The sequence below is a fragment of the Macrotis lagotis genome, chromosome 2 (assembly GCF_037893015.1).
Source record: "Macrotis lagotis isolate mMagLag1 chromosome 2, bilby.v1.9.chrom.fasta, whole genome shotgun sequence".
NCBI lineage: Eukaryota > Metazoa > Chordata > Mammalia > Peramelemorphia > Peramelidae > Macrotis > Macrotis lagotis.
The window spans coordinates 748,473-774,930 of record NC_133659.1 but is presented as its reverse complement, the minus strand read 5'-3'; the positions used below and the strand labels follow the sequence as shown (position 1 = coordinate 774,930).

Here is a 26,458-nt window from a genome sequence, read left to right as displayed (position 1 = left end):
GAGGGGCCCGGCCGCGATCGGGCCCTGTTGCGGGCATTGTCCGCCGGCCTCGGGGCGCCCGGCGGGCCAGGGCCCGCTTGTGTCCCCCCAGCCCGCGCGGGAGCCGCCCACCCCGACGAGACGGGCGGGAGGGGCCGGGCCGAGTCCCAGGGCCCAGCCCCCTTCCCCAGGGCCGGCCCGGTCCAGATGAGGGCTGGAGGCGGCCCCGGAGGGGAGGCAGCCCGGCTTAAGGCTGCAGGAGGAGGAGGAGAGAGTGCTTGGGCAGGACCTCACCTCTAGGGCTGTCTCTAGGCGACTTGAAATGACTCCAGAGCAGAAAGTGAGGTTGGTCCAGCACCCCTCACTCAATTCAGTTCTTGTGCTTATCACGCCGGCCTCATCTCCCTGGTGTTCTTACGGGCTTTGAGAATGAAGGACAAACATCGGCATCATTGAAAATTGAGTCGATTCAGTCCCCAAACCAGGAGCACCTGAGGGACGTTGACTCTTTCAGACTGCTCTCTATTGGGACCCTGCTTAGATCTCAGAAATCTGACTTGGAGAGTGCTGTAGCTTCATGAACAAAGGCATGCTCCAGAGCTTGTCTCTGGCTTGGCAGACTGCCAGAAACACTTGGAGCTAACGCATTTTTGTCTTCCATTTAGTGAAGGAGTCATGTTAGAAGAAGCAGTGAGCCGAGAGCCACAGTTCTCCTTGAAGACGACCGCACTGAGAGTGTTTGATCTCCCACTGTCGTGGTACTATTCTCTGATCCAGGTAAAGAAGGAAATCTCCTAAAGCTGAAAACTTAAGAATTCTCCTGTCTCATCGTGCAGAGAAAATCTGGAATTGTATGCTTTTTATGAGTTTCCATTAAAATGTTTATTCAAGTAATCATAAATGCAACGTGCTTGTATTTCCTTTCATTTTTTTGGTTACCTGACCAGAAAATAAGCCTGGAAGAGTCCAGTTATTCTTGCAGCCCCATCTCCCTTTTGAGAAACCTTTCCTTTTCTTCCTCCTCCTCCTCCTCTCTGTCCTTCCTCTCCTCCCCCTTCTCTCTTCTTTCTCCTGTTCTCCTATTCCTCTCCTCCCCCTCCCCCTTCCCTCCTCCTTTTCTATCCTCTTCCCTCCCTTTACTTCTCATCTCTCCTCTTCTTTCTCTAACCTTCCCCCCCCCACTTACTCTGCTAGTTCCTCCTAAGGTGCCTTCAGACAATTTATCTGGGACACACTGAGGTCTGCTGGCCTCTCCATTGGCATGAAAGCCTCTTGAGGGGTAGAAGAGACCAGTTTTTGCCTTCTTTGTGTTTTTGGTATCCTCAGTGCTGTGTACCATGTCCAGGCCAGAGCAATCCCTTCGTGAATTTGCTGCCTAATTGGTGGAGAATGTTTTTGAAACCTCTCTAGAGAGCTAGCCTTGGGGCCACAGCTTCCTGTTGAGTCATCTAAAGATCCAGGTTAGACCTTGGAGTCTGGTTTCGGGAGAGCAGCAACTGACCACATCTGTGGAGCTAACCTTGTCTCTTTTTCAGCCTTTGTTTGATGGCCATCCAGAGAGCTATCAGGGGAGGCCACTACCTCCTGAACTACTGGCATCACTGGCCTACCTACAAAGGACCTCTTGGGTTCCATAGGCTCCAAGACAAGAGCCAAGCAGCCTCAGTACCTAACAGATGAGCTACAGGTGGCAAGGTCCTGAGACTGTCCTCCCTGCAGGATCTGGCCCTTCTGCCAGACCCGTGGCCACATCATTATGTTGTTCTTCTCCAGAAGAATAGCAGCAGTGGGGGAGCTGTCACACATTTTGCTAAAATCTCAGGGGATCTATTTATACCAGTCCCTTCCTTTATTAGCTTTGGGTGCTGTGTTTAACATTAGAGTACCTGAGTTCTTTTCCCATTAACTTGGGCAACTCACACCATCATTTTTGATTGATTTAGAGTGAGTCAACCAGTGAGAGCAATCAAGTGGCCTTGGTAGGCCATACCTTGTGACAGATCCTGCAGACACCAGACAAACATGAAAGTTGGGAAGGAGCTGTGCCTCATTCATAGAAAGATCTGCTCCTCAGAAGGGAGGGGAGAAAAGGGCATTGTTGTGAGAAGCAGCTTGAGACCATTCTGAGACCCTGGGAGAAAACAGGATCCTGGTGGGATTGAGAAATAGAAGCACTGCATAGTTCTATGGAGTCATGGTAAAATGACCTACAAGATGACCAGTTTAGATGAGGATATGGCAGGACATACTGGAAGAAGAGAGATTTATCAGTAAACAAATAATATAGAAGAAGAGGCTCCTTCTGGGAAAGGGATCCTTCCAAAAATTCAGATTTTTAAGAGAGGAAAAAGTACATTTGGATTTTAAGTACCTAAAGACTATTTGACCCTTTTGTACTTGAGCTTGGAGAAATCACAGCCATGGATCTCCTCCATGGCTTTTCAGCCATATGAGAAAGCTGTCTTTGAAGACTGCTTTTTTCAGTTAATTTGACCCTCTTGTTGAAAAATATTACAAGAATGATTTGGTCCCATTTGAGTCATCCATTCTCATTGCAGGAGAACATGAGCATGCAAATTCAATAAGATGTGAAAAAAGCCTTCATATCTACTAGCATAGGTATGAAGATTTAGAGAAAGAGAGCACAGTTCAGGTTATGCTGGTAAAATGTGTATTTTTTTTAAATAATATTTTCCCCCCAGTTGCATAACAGAAAAATTTTTGACATTTTTTTTTTGTTAAATTCCTTCTTTCCCCTCTCTGATATGGTAAGCAATTTGATAGAGTTTAAACATACACATCCATGTAAAACATTTCCATACTAGTCCCTTTGTACAAGAAGACTTTAACACAAAAAGTGAAAAATAGTAAGTTTCAGTTGGTACTTAGACATTATCACTTCCTTTTTGAATCCTTTGTCTTGCTGAAAAGAGCTGAGTTGTTTGCAGTTGATCATTGTACAATATTACGTTTACTGTGTACAACATTTTGGTTCTGCTCATTTCACTGAGCAGCAGTTCATAAAAGTCTTTCCAAGTTTTTATGAAATCATTCTGCATGTCATTTCTTAGCACAAGAGTATTCTATTACAATCATATTCCATTCCCCAATAGATCGACCTTCCAAAACTTAGCCACCACACAAAAAGCCGCTATAAACATTTTTGTCCAAATGGTTTTTTACCATTTTTTGGATCTCTTTCTGATCCAGATCTGGTGTTGGTGTTGGTATTACATGATCAAAGGGTATACAAGCTTTCTAGTCTTTCGGGTTTTTAGTGTTAGGGTAACTTTCCACAATGATTGGATCAGTTCTCAACTCTACCAACAGTGCATTAGTGTTTCAGTTTTTCCAGTTCCCCTTCAACATTTATCATTTTCTTTTTCTAGTTGTTTAATTTACTGTTACATTTTATCACATCCTTTTAGGTTTTTGGTATGATAGTTAATATGTTTTAATTTTTAAAATTTTACTTTACATAAATACTCTATTACTTTGTAATAAACTTGAATTGAAAATATACTTTCCTTTACTTTCACTATTATATTAGTAAATAGATAAAAACTTATTTTAAAATTTTTCATTGCCTATTTCTATTGGGTTAGAACACCTACATATTTTACATAGAATTATAACTTCAACAAGGGCAAATTTAAATTATATGACCATCTCATGGACTCTAACTATATTTATGTTTGTGGGCTGATTTTTCATGTCATATAAATTCCTTGAGAACAGACTGGTTTTTTTTCCTTGCCTTTTTGGTCATCCCAGAGTAGTACCTGGAGTAGAAAACCTGTTTACTAAAAGCTTATTGATTAGTTGATAGATTTTGCTTGTATTTAAGTATCTTGTGCTTTCCTTATGGAAAAGGTGGTAGATCTGGAAGAAGTTGATGGACAGACCCAAAGAAGAGTCTTGAATTGATTAGAAAGAGGTTCTAGGGGCGGCTAGGTGGCATAGTGGATAAAGCACTGGCCTTGGAGTACCTGGGTTCAAATCCAGTCTCAGACACTTAATAATTACCTAGCTGTGTGGCCTTGGGCAAACCACTTAACCCCATTTGCCTTGCAAAAACCAAAAAAAAAAAAAAAAAAAAAAAAAAGAGGCTCTAGTGGAGGCTTCCAGGGAGCTGATTATGGCCTTTTGGCCTCTACCTGATACCAGGCTGAGGAATAACTAACATACTCCTTATAGAATCAGGGTTCAGAAAGATCTTAAGAACTTAAAATATTGGGAAGAAAATAGCAAGTTTTCACAGAATGGAGATTAATTTAAAATCCTACACTTTCATCCAAAAGAATCCATGAGATTAGAGGAGGTGTGGAGAGACAGCAGTTTTTCTGAAAACGAATGAAATGAAAGAAAAATGAAAATGTGGGTATTGATGGATGGCAACCTTTTTTAAGAGTCAGTGATAGGGGAGAGCCATGATTTTTTTTTTGCAAGAATACCACAACAATAAGTATTTCAGTAAAGGGAAAAAAATGTGAGAGGTGAAAGGAGAGCAATTCAAAGTCCTGCTCTTCTGCTCTCAAGGGCAAGGCCAGTTTAAAGAAATCTACATCATTATATAAAATAGAAAAGTTTTGTTGAGAGAAATTTTTAAAAGTTTGAGGTAATCAATAGCTCTTCTGAACCTTGGAACTGAGAAAAAAGCAGCCTAACATTTGGTATGCAAACTCTTCAGTAAAAAGAAAGTTACAGAATGAATTGAAAAATAGAATTCACTTCTATGTTGTTTTCAGGAAACCTACTTAATTCAGAAGGATTGAAATGAATTCAGATGGAAAGGAACATCTATAATTTTCCATTTTTCTGCCAAATCATGGAAAACAAGACTAGCCCTGATGATTTCTTTTAGAGAAAAATGAAGTTATTCTAAATGGATATGAGACTTTGTCTTTTTGATTTCTAGAGCCTTGTCTATTACAGTGTATACAGCCCTTAATTTGTCTCTTTATTAGCAGTCACTCTTGTTTTCTCACTCACCCAGCTCTTCCTTAAAGCACCCAACTCCTGGCTGGCATTTTTGTACTTTCCACAGTCATCCTCTTTGGCAAAATGCTATTTTGCATTTTGTGGTGGTAAACCACAGACATCATTCTGAGAGGATTTGTTTCATGGAGTATCAGCTTGGGATCATTGAAAGTTCTCTGCAGTTTCCCAAAGGCAATTCAGCCTGGATTTTGCTACCTTTTTTCAAGAAATATTTATTTTTTTAGTTAAATGCAACAATAATTTTCAACAATCATTTTTTGCAAGGTTTTGAGTTTCACATTTTTCTCCCTCCCCTTTCCCCAAACACAAAGCAAACTAATAGAGATTATACATGTATAACTGTGTTAAACATAAAGCCATATTAATCATCTCCTGAAGAATAAAATTGAAATAGGGGAAAAAGCATTAGAGAACAAAACAATACATAAGACAACTTTTAAAAATTGAGGATGGTAAACTTTGTAAACTCCATTGTTCCTTCTCTAGATATGAATATTTTCCATCACAAAACATCCCCTTCCTCCTTACAGCACAATTGTGTTCTATCACATCCATGCACCATAACTTGTTGATAAGCATCCTCTCAGCTTCCAATTCTTTGCCACTTCAAAAAGAAAAGTTTAGAGATTTTTGTACATCCTTAGAGGTTATTTGGCTTATGACTCATTGTCTTTGACTATTTTACTGCTGAAATGAAAAAAGTCCATAGTAGTTGTTCATCACCCCATGTTGTTAATGTGTACAGTGTTCTTCTGGTTCTGCTCATTTCACTCAGCATCAGTTCATAGAATTCTTTCAGGACTGTTCTGAAGTCCAATCCTTCATGATTTCTTATAGAACAAATGTTCCATCACATACATATATCACAATTTGTTCAGCCATTCCCCAATAGATGGACATCCCTTATATTTCCAGTTCTTTGCAAATACAAAAAGAGCTGCTGTGAATATTTTTGTACATGTGGGGTTTTTATAATCTTTTTTGTGATCTCTGGGAAACTGATTTAATAGTGGTATTGCTAGATCAAATGGTATGCAAAGTTTAATTGCCCTTTGAGCATAGTCCCAAATTTCTCTCCATAAAGGTGGGATCAGTTTACCACTCCACCCACAAATGCATTAGTATCTGAGTTTTCTCACATCCTCTCCAATTCTTTTTTTATTCAGATTGACCAATTTGATAGGTGTGAGGTCAGATTCATTTAGAGCTATTTGTTCTTGCCATGTTGTTGTCATTGCATAAATTGTTCTCCTGGTTCTGTTCACTTCACTTGCCTCAGTTGATCCAGCTTTTTTCAGGACTCTGAAAACATCCCCTTCCTCCTTACAGCACAATTGTGTTCTATCACATCCATGCACCATAACTTGTTGATAAGCATCCTCTCAGCTTCCAATTCTTTGCCACTTCAAAAAGAAAAGTTTAGAGATTTTTGTACATCTTTAGAGGTTATTTGGCTTATGACTCATCCTTCCTTTAATTGACATTCCTAATTCCACCCTTCTCTTTTCTCTCCTTTCCTTTTGTTTCCCTGACTGAGTCTAACTCTGTGTGTTCTTTCCTCCTTTGACCAGTTCTGATATGAGTGAGGTTTAGATGTCAGCTGCTCACCATACATTTTCTACTTGTGCATCTTCATGTGAGATAATTTTCCCTAAATGTGCCACCCCTCTTCCTATCTCCCTTCATTGTGTATTCTTCCCCTAAGTTTTCTCCTAAGATCATCAAGACCTAACCTATTCCAGGTTTTATTTACTTAAATTCCTCCTTCTATGACCCCTGATAATGACAGGTCTCAAGGAGCATGTGGTTCTTTTTCTTATGGCAGAATATAACCCCTTTTCTGTTCCTGGCATTTTTTATTGTTCATCTTTTCTGTTTTCTTTTAACTCCTATGTTTGAACTTCAGAGTTTCTCTCTAGTTCTCTTTGGACTTTTCACCAGGAATGCTGTAAAGTCTTCTGTTTCATTAAAGTTCATTTTCCCTGTAACATTGCCCTCAGTTTTGATGGGTGATTTTTTTTCCTTCCTTACAAGTTTGTAATTGATGTTAAGAATGCCATGTGATCAGGGGCGGCTAGGTGGCACAGTGGATAAAGCACCGCCCCTGGAGTCAGGAGTACCTGGGTTCAAATCCAGTCTCAGACACTTCATAATTACCTAGCTGTGTGGCCTTGGGCAAGCCACTTAACCCCATTTGCCTTGCAAAAAAAACCCCCAAAAACCTAAAAGAATCCCATGTGATCATGAATGTGGCAGTTGGTACTTGAATTATTTTTTTCTGATTCCTTGTGGTATTTTTCTTTGACCTGGAAGCTATGGACTTTAGATGTGCTTTTCCTGGGAGTTTTTATTTGGGGATTTCTTCCAGGAGATGATGAATGAATTCTTTTTCTACTTTTTGCCCTCTGGTTCTAAGAGATCCAGACAGTTTTCTTTTAAGATTTCATGAAATAGGATATCCAGCTCCTTTTTGGGTCATGGTATTCACATAGCCCAGTTATTTTTTTTGATGGATAATTTTTAAAAGTTTTCAACATTGATTTTTTGGAAGATTCTGAGTTCCATATTTTTATGCCTCCCTCCCCCCTTCCCCTGACAATAATGTGAACTAAGTTAAATACATACAATCATGTTTAATACATTCCCATAGTGGTTCTTTTTGTTTGTTTTTTTTGCAAGGTAATGGGATTACATAACTTGCCTAAGGTCACACAGCTAAGTATTAAGTGTCTGAAGCTGAATTTTAACTCAGTCCTCCTGACTCCGGGGCCAGTACTCTAAGCCACTGTGCCACCTGGCTGCCCCTCCCATATTGGTTTTTTTTTTCAAGGCAAATGGGGTTAAGTGGCTTGCCCAAGGTCACACAGCTAGGTAATTATGAAGTGTCTGAGACCGGATTTGAACCCAGGTACTTCTGACTCTCCAGGGTCGGTGCTTTATTCACTACGCCACCTAGCGGCCCCCATATTCGTTCTTTTTTTTTCTTTTTTTTTAGATTTTTCAAGGCAATGGGGTTAAGTGGCTTGCCCAAGGCCACATGACTAAGTAATTAAGTGTCTGAGGTTGCATTTGAACCCAGGTACTCCTGACTCCAAGGCTGGTGCTCTATTCACTGCGCCACCTAGCCACCCCTCCCATATTGGTTCTTAAGAGAGACCTTCAGAGTGTCACTATATTGCTTCTTCTGACCCCCATGTGATCTCCATAAAATAGTCTTTTTGGCAAGCATACATTTGGCATTTGAACAACCAACCCATTGTAGTTGCATTCTATGTAATAATGGTTGAATGCTTGGCAGTTTAGCTTGAGGAAGGACCTCAGTGTCTAGGATCTTCTGGCAGGTGATCTTTAGAATCTTCCTAAGACAATTTAAATAGAATGTTGATGGTGTGGTGCTGGCTGTCAGTTCCACATGTGGATGGTGTGATGCTGCCTGATGGAGCACCTATGTGTCCTTAGTGTTAATTGTTATGTCAAAATGAGTAGCATACTTTGTTGCATCTCAGCTTCAGAGGCTGCACTGATGCACCATCATCTGCAAAGAGAAGACCATGTACTGACACTCCCCCTCCCCCTATTTTGGTCTTGTCTTTTGGCCTTTTCAAGTTGAAGAATTTAGCAACAGTGTGGTAGCTTATTGAGGATGTCAAGTTCATCCTCAGTTAAGGCACCTGATAACATGACTGAAAACATGCTAAAAAAGTATGGGACCAAGGACACATCATTGTTTCACCCTCTTGATGACTGGGAAATCTCAAGAGCATTGTCTACCATCCAAAACCCGGGCAAGCACGCTGTCATGAAATTGATACACAATACTGATGAACTTCTCTGGGCAACCAGATTTTGACATAATTTTCCATAAACCCTCATGAATGATGGTATCAAAGGCTTTGGTCAGATCTACAATTGTTGTATACAGACCCCTGTTCTGTTCCTGGCATTTTTCCTGAAATTGTTGGGCAGCAAACACCATATCGACTACCTTTCTGAAGCCACACAGGCTCTCAGGGAGGTGACCAACTCCCAGGTGAAGGATCAGCCTATGGAGAAAGACTCTGGCAGGAATCTCACCAGCAATGACAGAAAGAGAAATACCCTGTGATTGTCCCAGGACAATCTGTTGCCTTTACCTTTATAGAGATGCTGATGGAGGCATCCTTGAATTCCTGAGGAATGACCTCATACCAGTCAGCTTTTGGATGGACCACCCTTCCCCCCTCCACTTTGTAGATCTCTGCTGGAATAGAATCATCATCAGGTACTCTGCCTCATAAAGGGAGCCTAATGGCATTCAAAACCTCTTCTTCAGTTGGACCTTCAGCTAGAGATTTACTTCAACTTGAGGTAAACAGTCAATGACTTTTGCATTGATTGATGATGTTCTATGGAAGTGTTCAGCCCATCTCTCTAGGATCATGCCCCTAGCACTGAGTAGTTGAGATGCACCATGTCTTTGGCCCATAAATAGCCTTCAGGGTATCAAAAAGCATTTTGGTTTATTGCTGTTTGCATAAAACTGAATTTCACCTTTTTTCTTACTGAGTCAAGAGCCTGCATCTCTCTAATGTTTCCCTTGTACTTACTTTTGATAGAATTAAATGGTGCCTTTTTAGAAATGGATGAACTATCCTGCTGGAAAACTCTGTGGAGTTCATTTAGCAGCTTCTGTATTTCCCCATCATTTTCATCAAACCAGTCTTGATGTTTGCAAGTATTCTGACCCAGATGAGGAAATGCAGTACTATACACCAGATCTCTGAAAGCTGCCTACCTTCTTTTCTGTCCCGTTGTTGCCAACTGTGTGTTGACTTGGTTTTCCTCCAAGTTAACAGCAACCTTCTTGCTCAGAAAGACACTCTAATCTCTTGACATTAATTCTTCTAGTATTCATTTTGCCTTGGGGGTGCCACTTTGATTGACTGTGAATATTTAGCTTGGAGAGGACAAGTCTGTGATCAGTCCAGCACTCTGAACTACACATTGCCTTTGTCACTCTCACATCCTGTTTGTCTCTTCTTTTTACACGTAGACTAATAGATGCCAGTGTTTGCTGTGAGACTGCATCCAGGAAGTTTGATTGCATTTAGGTAAATGGAAGACAGTATGATGAGAAAGAAGGTCATGAGATACGTATTGCAAGTCTTTAGTAGAAAATGACCATTGCTGATCAACTCCCTTCCAAGGACTCCCTGCCATGTCTGGTAGACTGAGTCTAATCTAGCATTAAAGTCACCCAGAATTATAAGCTTGCCCTCCTTTGGTACATTGATGATAAGGGTCTCCAGGTTTTCATAAAATTTTTCTTTGACTTTATCAGGGTTCCTCATGGTGGACAAGTTATTGATGATAGTGATGTGGCATCTTCCTGCAAGTGGCAATCTCATTGTCATGAGTCTATTGTTCACTCCTTTTGGGAGGCATTCAAGCTTGACTAGATTAATTTTGATTGCAAACCTACCTGAGCTTCATGGCACTCCCTTTCACTGTAACTGCTCCAGAGAGAAATGTGTATCCAGCTCCAACTACAGTAAGCTGGCCTTTATTTGCCAGTCTTGTTTCACTCAGGGCTGCTATTTGGACACCATACCTATTGAGTTCTCTTGCAACAAGAGCTATTGTCTTTCAGGTCTATTGGATCTTGTCTATGAGTGTGCTCACATTCCATGCACCTATGGTGAGAAGAAAATTTTTTGAAAAAGTTTTTGTAGATTGTTTTGTGTTTCGACCACAGTGGGGGTGGGGGTGGGGAATGCTACAGTAATGGGGCCAGGGTTGGGTAAGCAGATAATTTTTAGGTCACCTTTTCTAGCCCTTCACACCAGGAGGTGAGCAATAAAAACCTTAAGGGGTCACCAGATCTCACTGCGGCTTCTGTGTGCAGGGCTACACCTGCTGCTTTGTCACCTGCCTGTTTCCACAGGACTTTGAGGGAATAGCAAAGTGATATCGGTGATGTCTTTTGATTCATCTGTAAATTGGATTTAAATGAGGTAAAGTTGCACAAATTCATCAGCCTCAGTTTTTCTTCCAAGGTTATTGTGGTCAAGACAAGATGCAGTAGGGGTGGCTAGGTGGTACAGTGGATAAAGCACCAGCCCTGGAGTCAGGAGTACCTGGGTTCAGATCCGGTCTCAGACAGTTAATAATTACCTAGCTGTGTGGCCTTGGGCAAGGCACTTAGCCCCATTTGCCTTGCAAAATCTTAAAAAAGAAAAAAAAGACAAGATACAGTGAATGATCTTGGCACCAATGTCTAACCAAGCTCTAAGCACTCCACAGCACCTTCTTCAGCTGCCTTCATGGCCACTGGAGCAAAGTGTTCTCATCTGCTTATTTCACCAGTGGAAGACTTCATATGCTTGGGGTACACACCCCACCAAATCACCAATGAGTTTGAGACTCCCTTGGGTACTCTCCAACCTGGTTTAGCCTTCCTGCCAAAATGGTTTATCTACTTTGAATGATTCAGCTTTTTGGAGCCACAGGTGAGACTCCACAGGTGGGTCAGGTGGACATCAAAGATGGAAAGCAGCTCTGAAAAAGGACTTGGCAGCCCAATGTTGTGAAAGAAGAATTGGGCAAAAGGAGGAAAGAAACACAAGGAAAAAGACAAAACCAATCTTTAAAAGTGAAAATAGTATGCTTTTTTGCATTCAGGCTCCATATTTTTTCCTCTGGATGTGGATGGCATTTTCCATCACAAGTCTTTTATTACTGATTTTGCTCATTGAACTGCTGAAAGGAACTAAGTCTATCATAGTTGATCATCACAAAATGTTGCTATTAATGTGTACAATGTTCTTCTGGATCTGCTCACTTAGTTTCATATAAGTGAACTGAAAATCCAGCTGCTTATGATTTCTTACAGAACTGAGTAGTATTCCTTCAATTTATATACCACAATTCATTCTGCCATTCCCCAATTGATGGGCATTCCCTCAATTTCCAATTCTTTGCCAACACAAACAGAGCTGCTATAAATATTTTTCTACATGTTGGTCTTTTCCCCTTTTTTATGATCTCTTTGGGATACAGACCTAGTAGTGGTATTGCTGGATCAAATGGTATGCACTTTGGGCATAATTCTAAATTGCTCTCCAGAATAGTTGGATCAGTTCATAATTCCACCAACACTGCATTAGTGTCCCAGTTTTCACACATCCCTGCCAACATTAATCATTTTCCTTTTTAGTCATATTGACCAATCTGAAAGGTGTGAGATGGTACCTCAGAGATTTTCAATAATGATTTAGAGCATTTTTTTCATATGATTTTAGATAACTTTAATTTCTTTATCTCAAAATGCCCATGTCATATCCTTTGGCCATTTAGCAATTGGATAATTGACTTGTTTTCTTACAAATTTCACTCAGTTCTCTTTATAGTTTAGAAATAAGTCCTTTATCAGAAATGCTGACTGTAAAAATTGATTCCCAGCTTTCTGCATTTCTTCTGATATTGACTTCATTGGTTTTATTTGTGCACAACCTTTTTGATTTAATGTAATCAAGATTATCCATTTTTCATCTTATAATGTTCTATATCCTTTATTTGGTGATCAATACCTCCTCTCTCCATAGATAAACTTTTCCCCTGTTCTCCTCCTTAGCTTATGATAGTACTTTTTATGTCTAAATCCTGTACCCATTTCGAATTCAACTTGTCATAGGATGTGAGATGTTGGTCTATGCCTGGTTGCTGTCATGTTGTTGTCCAGTTTTCCCAGCAGTTTTTGTCAAATAGTGAGGTCTTATCCAGAACCTGGGGCCTTTGCGTTTATAAAACAGCAGATTACTATTCTCATTTACTATGTTTCTTTTGTACCTAATTTATTTCACAACTACCACTTTATTTCTTTTCCAGTACCAAATAATTTTGATGACTGATAATAATATTAAATCTTGTATGACTAGGCCATCTTCCTTTGCATTAATTACCTTGATATTCTTGATCTTTCCTTCCTCCACATGAATTTTGGTACTATTTTTTCTAGCTCTATAAAATAATTTTTTGGTATTTTGATTGTTATGGCACTGAACAAGTAGTTTAGATAGAATTATCATTTTTATTATATTTGTCCTACCTCTTGAGCAATTAACATTTTTTCAGTTGTTTAGATCTTTGTGTGAAAAGTATTTTGTAATTTTGTTCACATAGTTTCTGGGTTTGTCTTGATAAGTAGACTTCCAAGTATTTTATGTTGTCTATGGTTACTTTAAATGCAATTTCTCTTTCTATCTCTTTTTTAAAAATTTTATTTCTTTAAGGCAATGTGGATGGCATTTTCTGTCACAAGTCTTTTATTACTGATTTTGCTCATTGAACTGCTGAAAGGAACTAAGGCTATCATAGTTGATCATCACAAAATGTTGCTATTAATGTGTACAACGTTCTTCTGGATCTGCTCACTTAGTTTAATATAAGTTCATATAAACGAACTGAAAATTTACCCAAGGTCATACAACTAGGCAATTATTAAGTGTCTGAGGTCAGATTTGAACTCAGGTCCTCCTAACTCCAGGGCTGGCTGGTGCACTATCCACTGCACCACCCAGCTGCCCACTCTTTCTTTCTCTCTCTTTTTTTTACTTTTAAAGAAATATTTTACTTATTTTGAATTCTACAAATTTTTCCCCTAATCATTGATCTAAGTTGAATATAATGAGAGAGAAATCATATCCTTAGGGAAGAAAAGTATAAGAGATAGCAAAAATACATAATAAAATGTCTTTTTTTTTAAATTAAAAGTAGTAGTCTTTGGTCTTCGTTCAAACTCCACAGTTCTTTTCTCTGGATACAGATGGTATTCTCCATTGCAGATAGCCCAAAGTTGTGCCTGATTGTTGCAATGATGGAATGAGCAAGTCCATTAAGGTTGACCATCACCCCCAATTTGTTTTTAGGGTGTACAATGTTCTGGTTCTGCTTGTCTAACAATCAGTTCATGCAAATCCTTGCAGTCTTCCCTGAATTCCCATCCCCCCTGGTTTTTAATGGAACAATATACACATATCACAGTTTGTAAGCCATTTGCCAATTGAAAGACATTCACTCAATTTCCAATTCTTTGACACCACAAACAAGGCTGCTAGGAATATTTTTGTACAAGTGATATTTTCACCCTTTTACATGATCTCTTCAGAGCATAGACCCAGCAGTGGTATTGCTGGATCAAAGAGTATGCACATTTTTGTTGCCCTTTGGGCATAGTTCCAAATTTTTCTCCAGAAAAGTTGGAGGAGTTCACAGCTCCACCAACAATGTATTAGTGTCCCAGATTTCCTACATCCCTTCCATCATTTATCATTGTCCTCTGGTCATATTGGCCAGTCTTAGAAGTGTGAGGTGGTACCTCAGAGATGCTTTAATTTGCATTTCTCTAATAATTAGTGATTTAGAGCAGTTTTTCAAATGACTATGGATCGCTTTGATCTCCTCATCTGTAAATTGCCTTTGCATATCCTTTAACCATTTGTCAATTGGGGAATGGCTTTTTTTTAAAATTTTACTTAGTTTTCTGTATATTTTAGAAATGAGTCCTTTGTCAGCAGTACTAGTTGTAGAAATTGTTTCATAATTTGCTACATTTCTTTTGATCTTGGTTACAGTGGTTTTGTCTGTGCAAAAGCTTTTTAATTTAATGTAATGAAATTTGTCTAGTTTGTTTTTAATGATGTTCTCCATCTCTTCCTTGGTTATAAACTGCTTCCCTTTCTATAGATCTGACAGGTAAACTATTCCTTGATCTCCTATTTTGCTTATAATATTGTTTTTTATATATAAATCCTGTATCCATTTTGAGGTGTTGGTCTAATCCAAGTTTCTGTTATACTAACTTCCAATTTCCGAACAGTTTTTATCGGAGAGAGTTTTTATCCCAGTGGCTGGATTCTTTAGGTTTATCAAACAGCAGATTAGTATAATCATTTCCTACTATTGCACCTAGTCTATTCACTGATCCACCATCTGTTTCTTAGCCAATACCAGACAGTTTTGATGACTGATGCTTTATAATATAATTTTGGATCAGGTAGGGCTAAGCCACCTTCTTTTGCACTTTTTTTCATTAAATCCCTGGAGAGTCTCGACTTTCTATTTCTCCATATGAATTTACTTACAATTTTTTCTAACTCAAGTAATTTTTTGAAATTGTGATTGGTAGGGCACTAAACAGGTAGTTTAGTTTTGGTAGAATTGTCATTTTTATTATATTAATTTAGCCTATCCACGAACAGTTGATATTTGCCCAGTTACTTAAATCGGATTTTATTTGTGTGAGAAGTGTTTTGTAATTGTTTTTCAAAAAGTTTCTGAGTCTGCCTTGGCAGGTAGACTCTCAGGTGTTTTATATTGTCTGAAGTGACTTTGTATGGGATTTCTCTTTCTAGCTCTTTCTGCTGCATCTTGCTAGTCATATATAGAAATGTTGATGGTTTATGAGGGTTTATCTTATTTACTGCAACTTTGCTAAAATTTCTAATTATTTCCTAGTAGTTTTTAGATGATTTTTTGGGATTCTCTAGGTGTACCATCATGTCATCTGCAAAGAGTGAGAATTTTGTCTTTTCCTTCCCAATTCTAAGTCCTTCAATTTCTTTTTCTTCTCTTATTGCAGAAGTTAACATTTCTAATACAATATTGAATAGTAGTAGTGATAATGGGCATTGTTGATTCACTCCAATCTTATTGGGAATGCCTCTTAGCCTATCCCATTGCATATAATGCTTGTTGATGGTTTCAGATAGATACTGCTTATGATTTTAAGGAACAATCCATTCCTATGCTCTCTAGCCTTTTTAGTAGGAATTGGTGCTGTGTTTTCTCAAAAGATTTTTCAGCATCTATTGATATAATCATATGATTTCTGTTAGGTTTGTTATTGATAGAATTAATTATGCTGTTTTCCTAATATTGAACCAACCCTGCATTCCTGGGATAAATTTTGCTTGGTCATAATGTATTATCCTAGTGATAAATTGTAATCATTTTGCTAAGATTTTTTTTTAAAGATTTTTGCATCTATATTCATCCGGGAGATAGGTCTATAATTTTCCTTTCTCTTTTTTGACTCTTCCTGGTTTAGGTATCAGCACCATATTGGTGTCATAGAAAGACTTAGGCAGCATTCCGTTGTCATCTATTTTTCCAAAGAGTTTATACAGAATTGGAACCAATTGCTCCTTAACTGTTTGATAGAATTTACCTGTGAATCCATCTAGCCCTAGAGATTTTTTCTTAGGGAGTTCAATAATGGTTTGTTGAATTTCTTTTTCTGAGGGTTATTGAGGTCTTTAATTTCCTCTTCATTTAACCTGGGCAGCTTGTATTTTTGTAAATATTCATCCATTTCACTTAGATTGTCAAATTTATTGGCATGGAGTTGGATAAAATAATTCCAAATTATTACTTTAATTTGCTCCTCATTGGTAGTGAGTTCACCTTTTTCATTTATGATACTAGCAATTTGGTTTTCTTATTTTTTAAATCAAATTGGCCAGAGGTTTATCAATTTTATTGATTTTTTCCCATAAAATCAACTCTTGGTTTTATTTATTAGTTCAATAGTTTTCTTGCTTTTGATTTTATTAATTTCTCCTTTAATTTAGCATTTCTAATTTGGTATTTAATTGGGGGTTTTTAATTTGTTCTTTCTCTGTTTTTTTAGTTGCTTATTTAGTTCATTGTTTTCCTCTTTCTCTAATTTATTCATATAAGCATTTAAAGATATAATATATCTTCTACCAACCACCTTGAGTATATCCCATAGGTTTTGGTATGTTGTTTCATTATTGTCATTATCAAGAATGAAATAATTACTTCTTTCTATAATTTGTTGTTTGATCCACTCATTCTTTAAAATGAGGTTATTTAGGAATTGGAAATCAAGTAAATGTCCTTCAGTTGGGGAATGGCTTAGCAAACTGTGGTATATGTATGTCATGGAACACTATTGTTCTTTTAGAAACCAGGAGGGATGGGAATTCAGGGAAGCCTGGAGGGATTTGCACGAACTGATGCTGAACTAGATGAGCAGAACCAGAAAAACACTGTACACCCTAACAGCAACATGGGGGTGATGATCAACCTTGATGGATTTGCTCATGCTATCAGTGCAGCAATCAGGGACAATTTTGGGCTGTCTGCAGTGGAGAATACGATCTGCATCCAGATAAAGAACCATGGAGTTTGAACAAAGTTCAAGGACTATTCCCTGTAATTAAAAAAAAATAACATATCTTATTGTCTGATCTTGTTATCTCTTATAATTTATGTTTCTTCCTTAAGGATATGATTTCTCTCTCATCACACTCAATTTGGATCAATGTGTAACATGGAAACAATGTAAAGACTGACAAATTGTTTTCTTTGGGGGGATGGGGGAGGGAAGTAAGATGGGGGAAATTGTAAAACTCAAAATAAATAAAATCTTTAAAAAAATCAAGAACAAAAAAAATGAAGCTATTTAGTTTCCAATTAGTTTGGGGTCAATATCCCTGGTTCAGTATTGCATGTGATTTTTATTGTATTATGATCTGAGAAAGATGTATTCACTATTTCTGCCTTTTTGTAATTTATTATTAGGTTTTTATACCCTAGTACATGGTCAATTTTTGTGTGCCATGTACTGCAGGAAAAAAAAAGTATATTCCTTTCTATCCCCATTCAGTTTCCTCCATAGGTCTATCATGTCTAGATTTTCTAACATTCTATTTACCTCCTTAACTTCCTTCTTGTTTATTTTATGGTGAGATTCATCTAAGTCTGAGAGTGGGAGGATGAGGTCTCACACTAGTAGAGTTTTACTGTCTATGTCTTCTTGTAACTCACTCAACTTCTGCTCTAAGAGTCTGGATGCTATACCATTGGGTGCATACATATTTAGTATTGAAATTGCTTCATTGTCTGTGGTGCCTTTTAGGAGGATATAATTTCCTTCCTTATCTCTTTAACACTATCTATTTTTACAGCTGCTTTGTCTGAGATAAGGATTGCTACGTCTGCTTTTTTCACTTCAGCTGAAGCAAAATATATTTTGCTCCAACCTTTTACCTTACTCTTTATGTATCTCTTTGCTTTAAATGAGTTTCTTGTAAGCAGCATATTGTAGGATTCTGGTTTTTAATCCACTCTGCTGTTCACTTATGCTTTAAGGGAGAGTTCATCCCATTCACATTCCAAGTTTTAATTACTAACTCTTTATTGCCCTCCATATTATCTTCCCTCTGTTTGTATTTTTTCCCTTTTGTCATTTTTATCCATATTCCCCAGTATTTTGTTTCTGAATACTACCACCTTCAGTGTGTTTGCACTCCTATACCCAAACCCCCTCCCCTTTCCTTCCCCTTTCCCTTTGCCCCTTCTTCCTTCTCTTCCTTCTGTTGGTTCCCCTTTTCCTCCCCCTCCCCTTCCCCCCCTTTTAATAGTTGAAAGATAAGATAAGTTTCTTAACTGAGTGAATGTATATTAACTTTAAGCCAAATCTCATGAGAGTAAGATTCAAGTGGTTCTCACCTCCTCCCTTCTTTCCCTCTATTGCAATAGGTCCTTTGTACCTCTTAATGTAATGAGATTTACCCCATTCAATCTCCTCCATCCTCCCATCTCTTTACTGTCCCCCCTTTTAAGGAGGTATTGTTTTTAAATCATTCTGAGTCACAGAAAAGTGATGAATGTCCATCATCACTTCTGGCTAAGTATATTCTCTCTAATAGAATTACAATAATCAAGATTTATTAGAGTCTTTCTCCCAGGTAGGAATATAGACATTTTTATCTTATTAGATAAGCAATTTCACAATAAGTCATGAGTGTCCATCATTTCTGGCTAAATATGTCCTCTCTAATAGTGTTATAATTTGATTCTTGAGTGTTATGAAAATCTTTCTCCCAGGTAGGGATATAGCCAGTTTAATTTTATTGGATAGTGCTTTTTTCCTTTTACCCTTTTTTTTTTAAATAAACTTTTCATGTGTCTCTTGAGTGCCCTGTTTGAAGCCCAGATTTTCTATTAAGCTCTGGTCTTTTCATGAGAAGTTGGAAGTCTCCTATTTCATTAAATTTCCATCTTCTGCCCTGGCAGAGAAGGCTCAGTTTTGCTGGATAATGAATTCTTGGCTGCATTCCAAGCTCCCTTGCTCTTTGGAGTATTGCATTCCAGGCCCTTCATTCCCTTAATGTTGATGCTGCCAGGTCCTGTGTAAACCTTACTGTGACTGACTCCTTGGTATCTAAATTGTTTCTTTCTGACTGATTGCAGGATCTTCTCTTTTATCTGATAGTTATGGAATTTGGCCATAATATTCCTTGGCATTTTCATTTTGGGATCCATTTCCGGAGGGGATTGATGTATTCCTTCAATAACTATTTTGCCCTCTGGTTCCATGATATCAGGGCAGTTTTCCATCACTAAATCCTGTAATATTAAGTTCAGGATTTTTTTTCCCCTTCAATATTTTCAGGAAGCCCAATGATTCAAGGTCAGTGGCTTTGCTTATGAGATATTTTACATTTTCTTCTATTTTTTCAATTTTTTGGTTTTGTTTATCAGATTCTTATTTTCTCATGAAGTCATTAGTTTCCACAGACTCCATTTTTTTTTTAGAAAATTCTTCATTTTTTTTTTTTTAGGTTTTTGCAAGGCAGTGGGGTTAAGTGGATTGCCCAAGGCCACACAGCTAGGTAATTATTAAGTATCTGAGGTCAGGTACTCCTGACTCCGGGGCTGGTGCTCTATCCACTGTGACACCTAGCTGCCCCCTTTTCATTTACCTTTTGCAACTCCTTTTCCAATTGGTCAGTTCTTTTTTTGAAAGCATTTTCCATTTGACCAATTGAGGTTTTGAGAGAATTATTTTCTTTTTGCAGATGTCCAATTGTATTTTCCAAGGATTTATTTTCTTGTTGCTAGGTGTTAATCTTCTCTTGGGTTTCTTTTCCCAAATTTTCCAATTGATTTTTAAACTCCTTCCTGATTTCTTCAAGAAAGTCTTTCTGTCCTAGAGACCAAATCATATTCTCCTTAGAGGTTCTAGATCTCTCTGATTTAGGGTCTTCTAGATAGTTTTCTATGGGCCCCCTTTTCACTGGCCTTTCTTCATTTCCCTGAGATCTGGTGTTGGGGAGGGGCTGGTTCACAGAGGTTTGGTGTTGGGATCCCTAGAGGCTTTACTCACTGGGTTTAGTACCTCTCCATGGGTCAACCCGTAGGGGATCTAGAGGCTCTGCTCACTGGGTTTAATAACTCCACATGGGCTTGCCAGGAGGGGGTGCTGGTCGCTTTCTCTAGAGTGTCTTGGCCTTGATTTGAAACCCTCTCCCTTGGACTGGAGGGGCTCTGTGCTGCTGGATACTCTGATCCTTGAACAATGTGAACTTAGCCCTGTGGCGAGGTCATTCCTCTCCCTATTCACAGCTGAGGGAGCTCTGCTGCCCACACTTGGGGGGGGGGGGGGGACTGTGACTGTGTTTGTTCCAGGAAGGGGTTCAGCTGAAATGAAAGTATGGAATCTGAGGTCCTCTAGACCACAGCCCATTGGATTGATGTCCAGCTGCACTCCACGCTGGAACTTGCCCTCCAGCCCTGTGGGTAAGCCCCAGACCATCAGTCCCACAGCCAATGCCTCTGCTTCTCAGTTGGCTCTCGGAGTGGCTCCTAGGCTAGTCCAGCTCTCACCCCTCCTGGCAGGCTCTCTGCTCTCTGTCCTCAGCTCACCCATGATCCCAGAAAACAAACTTTGAGGTAGAGGTTCTTCTCTGAGCTTCTTTTTCTGGGTTTCATTGATCGGCTTTCTGTTAAGAGGTTTGTTTCATATTACATATGAGGGAAGATCAGGAGAGCTTAGCACAGGGCCTGGCTTTTCTCTGCCATCTTGGCTGGAAGTCCTGCCCCCCTTTCATCTCTTGCTGTTGGGCTTTGTTGGTAATATATTGAGATGTTGGTAGCTTCTGAGGGCTTATTTTATATCCTCTAACTTTGCAAAAGCTGTTAATTGTTTCATGTAGTTTTTTTAGTTGACTTTCTAGGATTCTCTAAATATATTATGATACCATCTACAAAGAATGAGTTTTGTTTCCTCATTACCTATTCTAATTCCTTCAATTTCTTTTTCTTCTTTATTGCTAAAGCTAACATTTCTAGTGCAATATTGAATAATACTTGTGGTAATGGGCATCCTTGTTTCACCCCTGCTCTTATTGGAAAGACATCTAGCTTATCCCTATTACATATAATGCTTGCTCATGGTTTTAGACAGATGCTGCTTATTGTTTTAAGGAAAACTCAATTTATTCCATTTCCTCTATTTTTAGGGACTTTGTTGCTTGGTCTTGGTTTTGTACTTCTTGAGCCAAGCTGTTAATTCCTTTTCCAGTTCTTTCTTCCATAGTTCTTGCTCAGCTTTCTAATATTTAAAAATTCTTTTTTAAACTCTTGCTTCATTTTTCCAGGAATTCTAGTTGAATCTGTGCCCAAGTTGTTTTTCCTCTGAGGCTTTACTCAGAAATGTTTTGGAGTTTCTTTTTTCTTCTAAGTTTGTTTCATGAGGATCCTGTCACTAGAAGAACTTTTTATGGAAGGATTCTTTTCATTTGTTTGTTTGCTCATTCTTCCAGCCTCTTTCCTGACTTCAGACTTGATAGTAGGATCAAGTTCTGCATGTTTCTCGACTTCAGACTTGATAGTAGGATCAAGCACTGCATGTTTCTCGAAGGAAAGGGGGGGCTGCTTCTTGCAGTATTGGGTGCACAGACAGTTAAGACCAGGAGCCTATCAGCTTTCAGTGTTCCTGGAATGGACTGATCCAGGACAGTCTTGCTGTTTGTTGCCCCTCTATCTGGGTTCTGCAAGTCCTGACCTAGCGGTAGGACCTTAGCCCCATCAGCTAGCAGGAGTGGCTCAACAGTGGAGGCCTCCTTTGGTGAGGGATCTTGGCCCTCCCTAGTACCCTACTGTAGGCTTTGAGGGGGCCTTGGCACTGCTCCTTGGCCCAAGTGAACTTTCTTTCTGCCATTGCCCTTGGAGACAGGTCCCCCTCCTCATTCTGTTGGCCAGTGTTTCCTTCCCCAACTCCACACACCCCTTGGCTTTTCCTGGGCAACAGTACTTAACCCAGAGTGTGGCCCTGGACAGACCTCAGTACCCATAGATGTCCGTCCCTCTCTGACTTCTTCTGCTGGGCTAGGCTGTGTTGTTTTTGGATTTTCCCATTTGGATTTGGTCCGATTTGTTTTTGGTCTGTTTGGTATGACAGAGAGCTTGGCTGGGCCATGGACAGCATAGTGGACCTGGGTCAGGATGATACAAGTTCAAATCTAGCTTCAGGTATTTCCTAACAGGATGACCCTGGGTGGGCCATTGAGTCTGCCTCCTCTGTCAAGTGAGTGGGTTGAACCTAACAATCTCTAAGACTATGATTCAGTGACACAAACAAGGCCACCTCTGGATTATTTTAGCTCCCCAAAATGGCCCTCTTCCATCTGGACTTGGTTCTGTACATGTGAGGTGGAAGACAGGCCTGAGGAAGCCCTCCTTTCCAGCAGAAGGTCACTGAATGAGCTTCTTCGGTAGTCACTCCTGTTTATCCTGCAGCTATCAGAGTTTAGAGATTAGTAACAAAAGATTTTAAATCATCAATTTGTTAATTTTTTTTTAATGGACTGGCACTTTCTTTGATTCTCCCTTCTAGTCCTTCCTTCCCTCCTTTTTCTTTCCTCCCTGACTCTGTCCTTCCCTTGATTTCATTTGTTCATTTTCAGATCAACGCTCTTAACTGGCTGGATGTATGGGGGTTATTTGGAACCCAGTCCTCCTATGGAGTTGGGCCTGGGGCCTTGTGTGCAGGACCCTCAGTGAGTTTAGTTTACTGCAGTCAGAAGGCCTCAGACATCCCCCACTTTGACTGTGCCCTGTTGTGCTGGGCCAGGTGGAAACGTCTTACTGGAGATACGGATATCACAGAAATTTCAGAGCCTCGATCACCCTCTCAGCCTTGACTTGTTTTCTTTCAGATCAAATTCTCTCCTGGGGTTAAGAAGCTGTTTGCCGTGACTGCAGTGAGTGCTGTGTCTATCCTTTTTCTGGCCCATCACTTTAAAAGGAGACGTGGGAAAAAAAAAAGGAAAGGGTTGCCATGGGAACCTGGGCATCTTGTCCTGGAGTGTGCTAAAGCTGCAGCATCTGAAAAAGGTGAGACCAGAAATGAACCTAGAGGTTCATCTTTGATGGAGAGCTCAGTTCTCCTCCCTGCCTGGGATATTGCAGGGAGCTGAGGGGTCTCAGGCAGCCAGGATGGTCAGAGGCAAGGCTTGCCTGCAAGGCCAGGCCTGCAGGGTCTGAGCTAACTGCTTCTATCTCTCTCTGGTTTTACATAGTCACTACATGAAAGTTGGGTGTTTTTCTTCTTGGCTAGTTAGAGGTTTTCATCTTTATTCTGATAGCAAAGGCTATCAACTTTTCAGAAATCCCATTACCAATGATTTGGGGTAAGTGTATATTTGGGAATTTTAAAAAAATTTAGTATCTTTTATTTCTTCCCCAATTACATATTAAAACAGTGTTTTAGCATTTTTTAGAATAGTTTTGAGTTCCTAATTCTATTCCCCCCCTTGCCTCCCCTTGTCCCTGACATAGTAAGCAGTCAGTTATAGATTATGCATGTGCAATTTCCATATTAATCATTTTGTACAAGAAGACTCAAAAGAACAAGGAATGAAAGAAAGTGAAAAATAGTATGATTCAGTGTGTATTCAGACATCATCTGTTCTTTCTTTGGAGGCGGGCAGTACACTTCAGGACATTTTTCTATTTTGCTAGACTCTTCCTTCCCTCTTATTTTGGAGGTGCTGGCATTTTTCAGAACCTTTTCAGACTCCTCCTCACCTGTTTCAGACTAGTGGACATGTCTGGTGGAGGCTGTCTCCAGGTCTCCTTAGTGCTCCTGTTGATCCCTCCTGATTCAGGCCTGCATAGCTTGAAGCTGTGTTGGCCCCTGGGAGGTGCTTCATTCATGATGCTACCAAACAGCTCTTCCAGAGGCAGACATCTTACCCTGCCATTCAGAGCCCAGTGACCCCTCCTCTCGCCCTTAGGGAGGGCTGCCTGCTGGAACACCCTTCCTCTTCAGCCCAGCTTCCCCACACCTTGTCTTTACTTTGTGCTTTACCCTGGGGGGTAAAGCTTTTGTCTCTGTATCTGCCTTCATTTCTACCCCAGTGCCTGACTCATGGAGAATGAAATGTAAGCCCCAACCTCACGTGATTTTTGTGTGTGTTCTTAGGTTCCAGCTGTTCCAGCAGCCGACAAAATCTGACCCTGTCTTTGAGTTCAGCTAAAGACAAAGGGTCTCAGTCTGGTGTCTACACCAATGGAGGTCTCTTCAGCAAATACTCTGGCTCTGCACAGAGTTTAGCTTCGGTGAGTAGAACCTCAGTGTACTTTCATCTGTTGGGATCTTTTGGTTTGGTCCTTTTAGGGACTCATCTTTTTTTGGGGGTGCAATGGGTTGCTCCACAATTGTGTTGGAGAAGAACTCGACAGACACAGGGCCTTCTTCAGCCTGTCATGGACTGCAGAGGTTTTGACCAGTCTCTGCAAATAGGTGAATGTACTTCCTTAAAAGGGAAACTCAAGGAAGGGCTCCTTTGGGACTCCAGGAAACCCTGGGGTTTTGGCTCCCCCAAACTGGTGGAAAAATGAAAATAACTGAGGATAGAATCCATGCAAAATGGGCTTAGTAAATGGATCCCCGGTTAGGGCAAAGATCCTGAATACAAAGTGAGACAAATTTTTTGTAATTAAAAATAATCAAGACCAACCAATTGATTAAAAGAAAACAATTGACCAGATTAGGAAAGGAGGACATCTGATTTCTAGTTGGAGGAAACATAAGAGACTCTCCATGGTGGGAGGGGAAGAGTGAATAGGTACAATTCCCCACCCCTTAATTGTCTGTGAACAATTAATGGGCCATGGAAGCCATAACTCCCTGGGACAAAGCCAGTTTCCAGATAAGCTACCTGGGCTGCTCAAGACTATGCCAGTCATCACATCTACCTGGCTTGCTTGTCACCATGGACCTGAAATTTGGCAGGAATGAAATAGTTGCTTTCTTCAGAAAAGTCTGTAGTGTCCCAGTGGTCTGGCCAGGAAGCCAGTGGCTGCTAGCCCTTCCTGGCAGAATTGAGCTTGCCACCGGACCCAAAAGAGGGACCCCCTCCCTGAAGCACGGGCTTGCCCCTTACTCAGTGACCTGGCCCTTTCTTGACTGCCTTCCTTTGATAGAAGGAACAAAGTTGAAAAAACTGAGCCCAGCTCCTTGGTATAACCCCCCAGATTGGCCTTGGGAAGAGATTAATTCCAGTGCTGAACTTCTCTGACCCTGTGCCATCTTCTCCCTCATATTAGAAAGAGTTTTAAGACCATGTAGATTGCTGATTAAATTTTGGCCAGGCCATCTGGTCAGAGTTCCACAGGAGACTGGAAAGTCCAAGAGACCACCTCTTCCCTTCTCTCCCTGACTCCATGGCAGGGGGTGGTGACCTGGAAATGATCCAAGTCCCTCATTGGAGATTTTGCCTTTTGGGGAGGGATCTCTTTTGAGTGGTGTTCCAAGACCTGTGTTTCCTGGCTGCCCCAGAAAAGCAGTGCAATCCAAGTTGAAGGTCAGGCCCTCTAGTGTGGCCTAGATTAGATGATAAAGGAAGTTCCCTTTACAATGTGACCAAAAGATACTCCTATGCCCAGGTTTCTCTGCATCACCATCACGGCCATCCCTGGGGGTGGTGGAGTTAAAGTCAAGCTGGAGAGGCGGGAGGGGAAGAACTGGCTGGAACAGAGACCCTGAGGAGTCAGAAGCTGATCTGCTAGTGCCTAGAAGGGCCCACAAGGGTCTGACCCTTAGCATCAGTCAGGCTGGATAAAGGCAGGTAGAGTGAGCTTCCAGAGGAGCCCCCTGCCCTGGAGATGCTGGCCAGGAGGCATCTGGATTGACCCATCTCAGTTGCAACAGGACTTTGTGGGGACTGAGGAGGAGGAAGAGGTAGAGGAGAAGGAGGTGGTGGCGGTGTTGATTTTACTGCAGGAGCAAGTGACCTCCAGTCTGTTCTGATGGAGCCTTGACTTTCTCCAGTACTGCAACATCTTTCCTCCAAACCTTGGGGGAGATTGGGATGAAGGTCAAAACTAAACCCTCCTGGGTAAGTTAGGTGGTGCAATGGATTAGAGCACTGGCCCTGGAATCTGGAGGACCTGAGTTCAAATCTGGCCTCAGACCTAGCTGTGTGACCTTGGGCAAGCCACTTAACCTCATTACCTTAAGTAAATAAAATAAAAAAAAAACTAAACTAAACCCTCTTCCCAGGAACCTCAGCCAGTGAATCTCAACCTTCAACCCTGTCCCCTCCCACCCCCCAGCCAGTTCAGTAGGAAAAAGGTGACATAGGCCATTTGGTTTTCCTCAAGGCCCCTCCAGACAAATTCA

At 40.3% G+C, this 26,458-nt stretch overlaps 1 protein-coding gene across 3 annotated transcripts in view; it reads left to right on the top strand.

The window, feature by feature from the left end:
• The window catches only part of MIGA1 (mitoguardin 1), a 68,709-nt gene that overhangs the window by 481 nt on the left and 41,770 nt on the right, over nt 1-26,458 (top strand). The window contains exons 1-4 of one of the 3 annotated variants that reach the window (XR_012475441.1): nt 29-324; nt 645-756; nt 22,989-23,166; nt 24,257-24,393. Coding sequence is in view for 2 of the 3 variants with exons in the window: in XM_074221119.1 (XP_074077220.1) it covers nt 302-324; nt 645-756; nt 22,989-23,166; nt 24,257-24,393 (450 nt within the window). In the remaining variant the exon portion in view is untranslated. Of the gene's footprint in view, nt 1-28; nt 325-644; nt 757-22,988; nt 23,167-24,256; nt 24,394-26,458 lie in introns of those variants that run through there. The other 2 variants (XM_074221119.1, XM_074221120.1) reach the window with 2 other exon arrangements.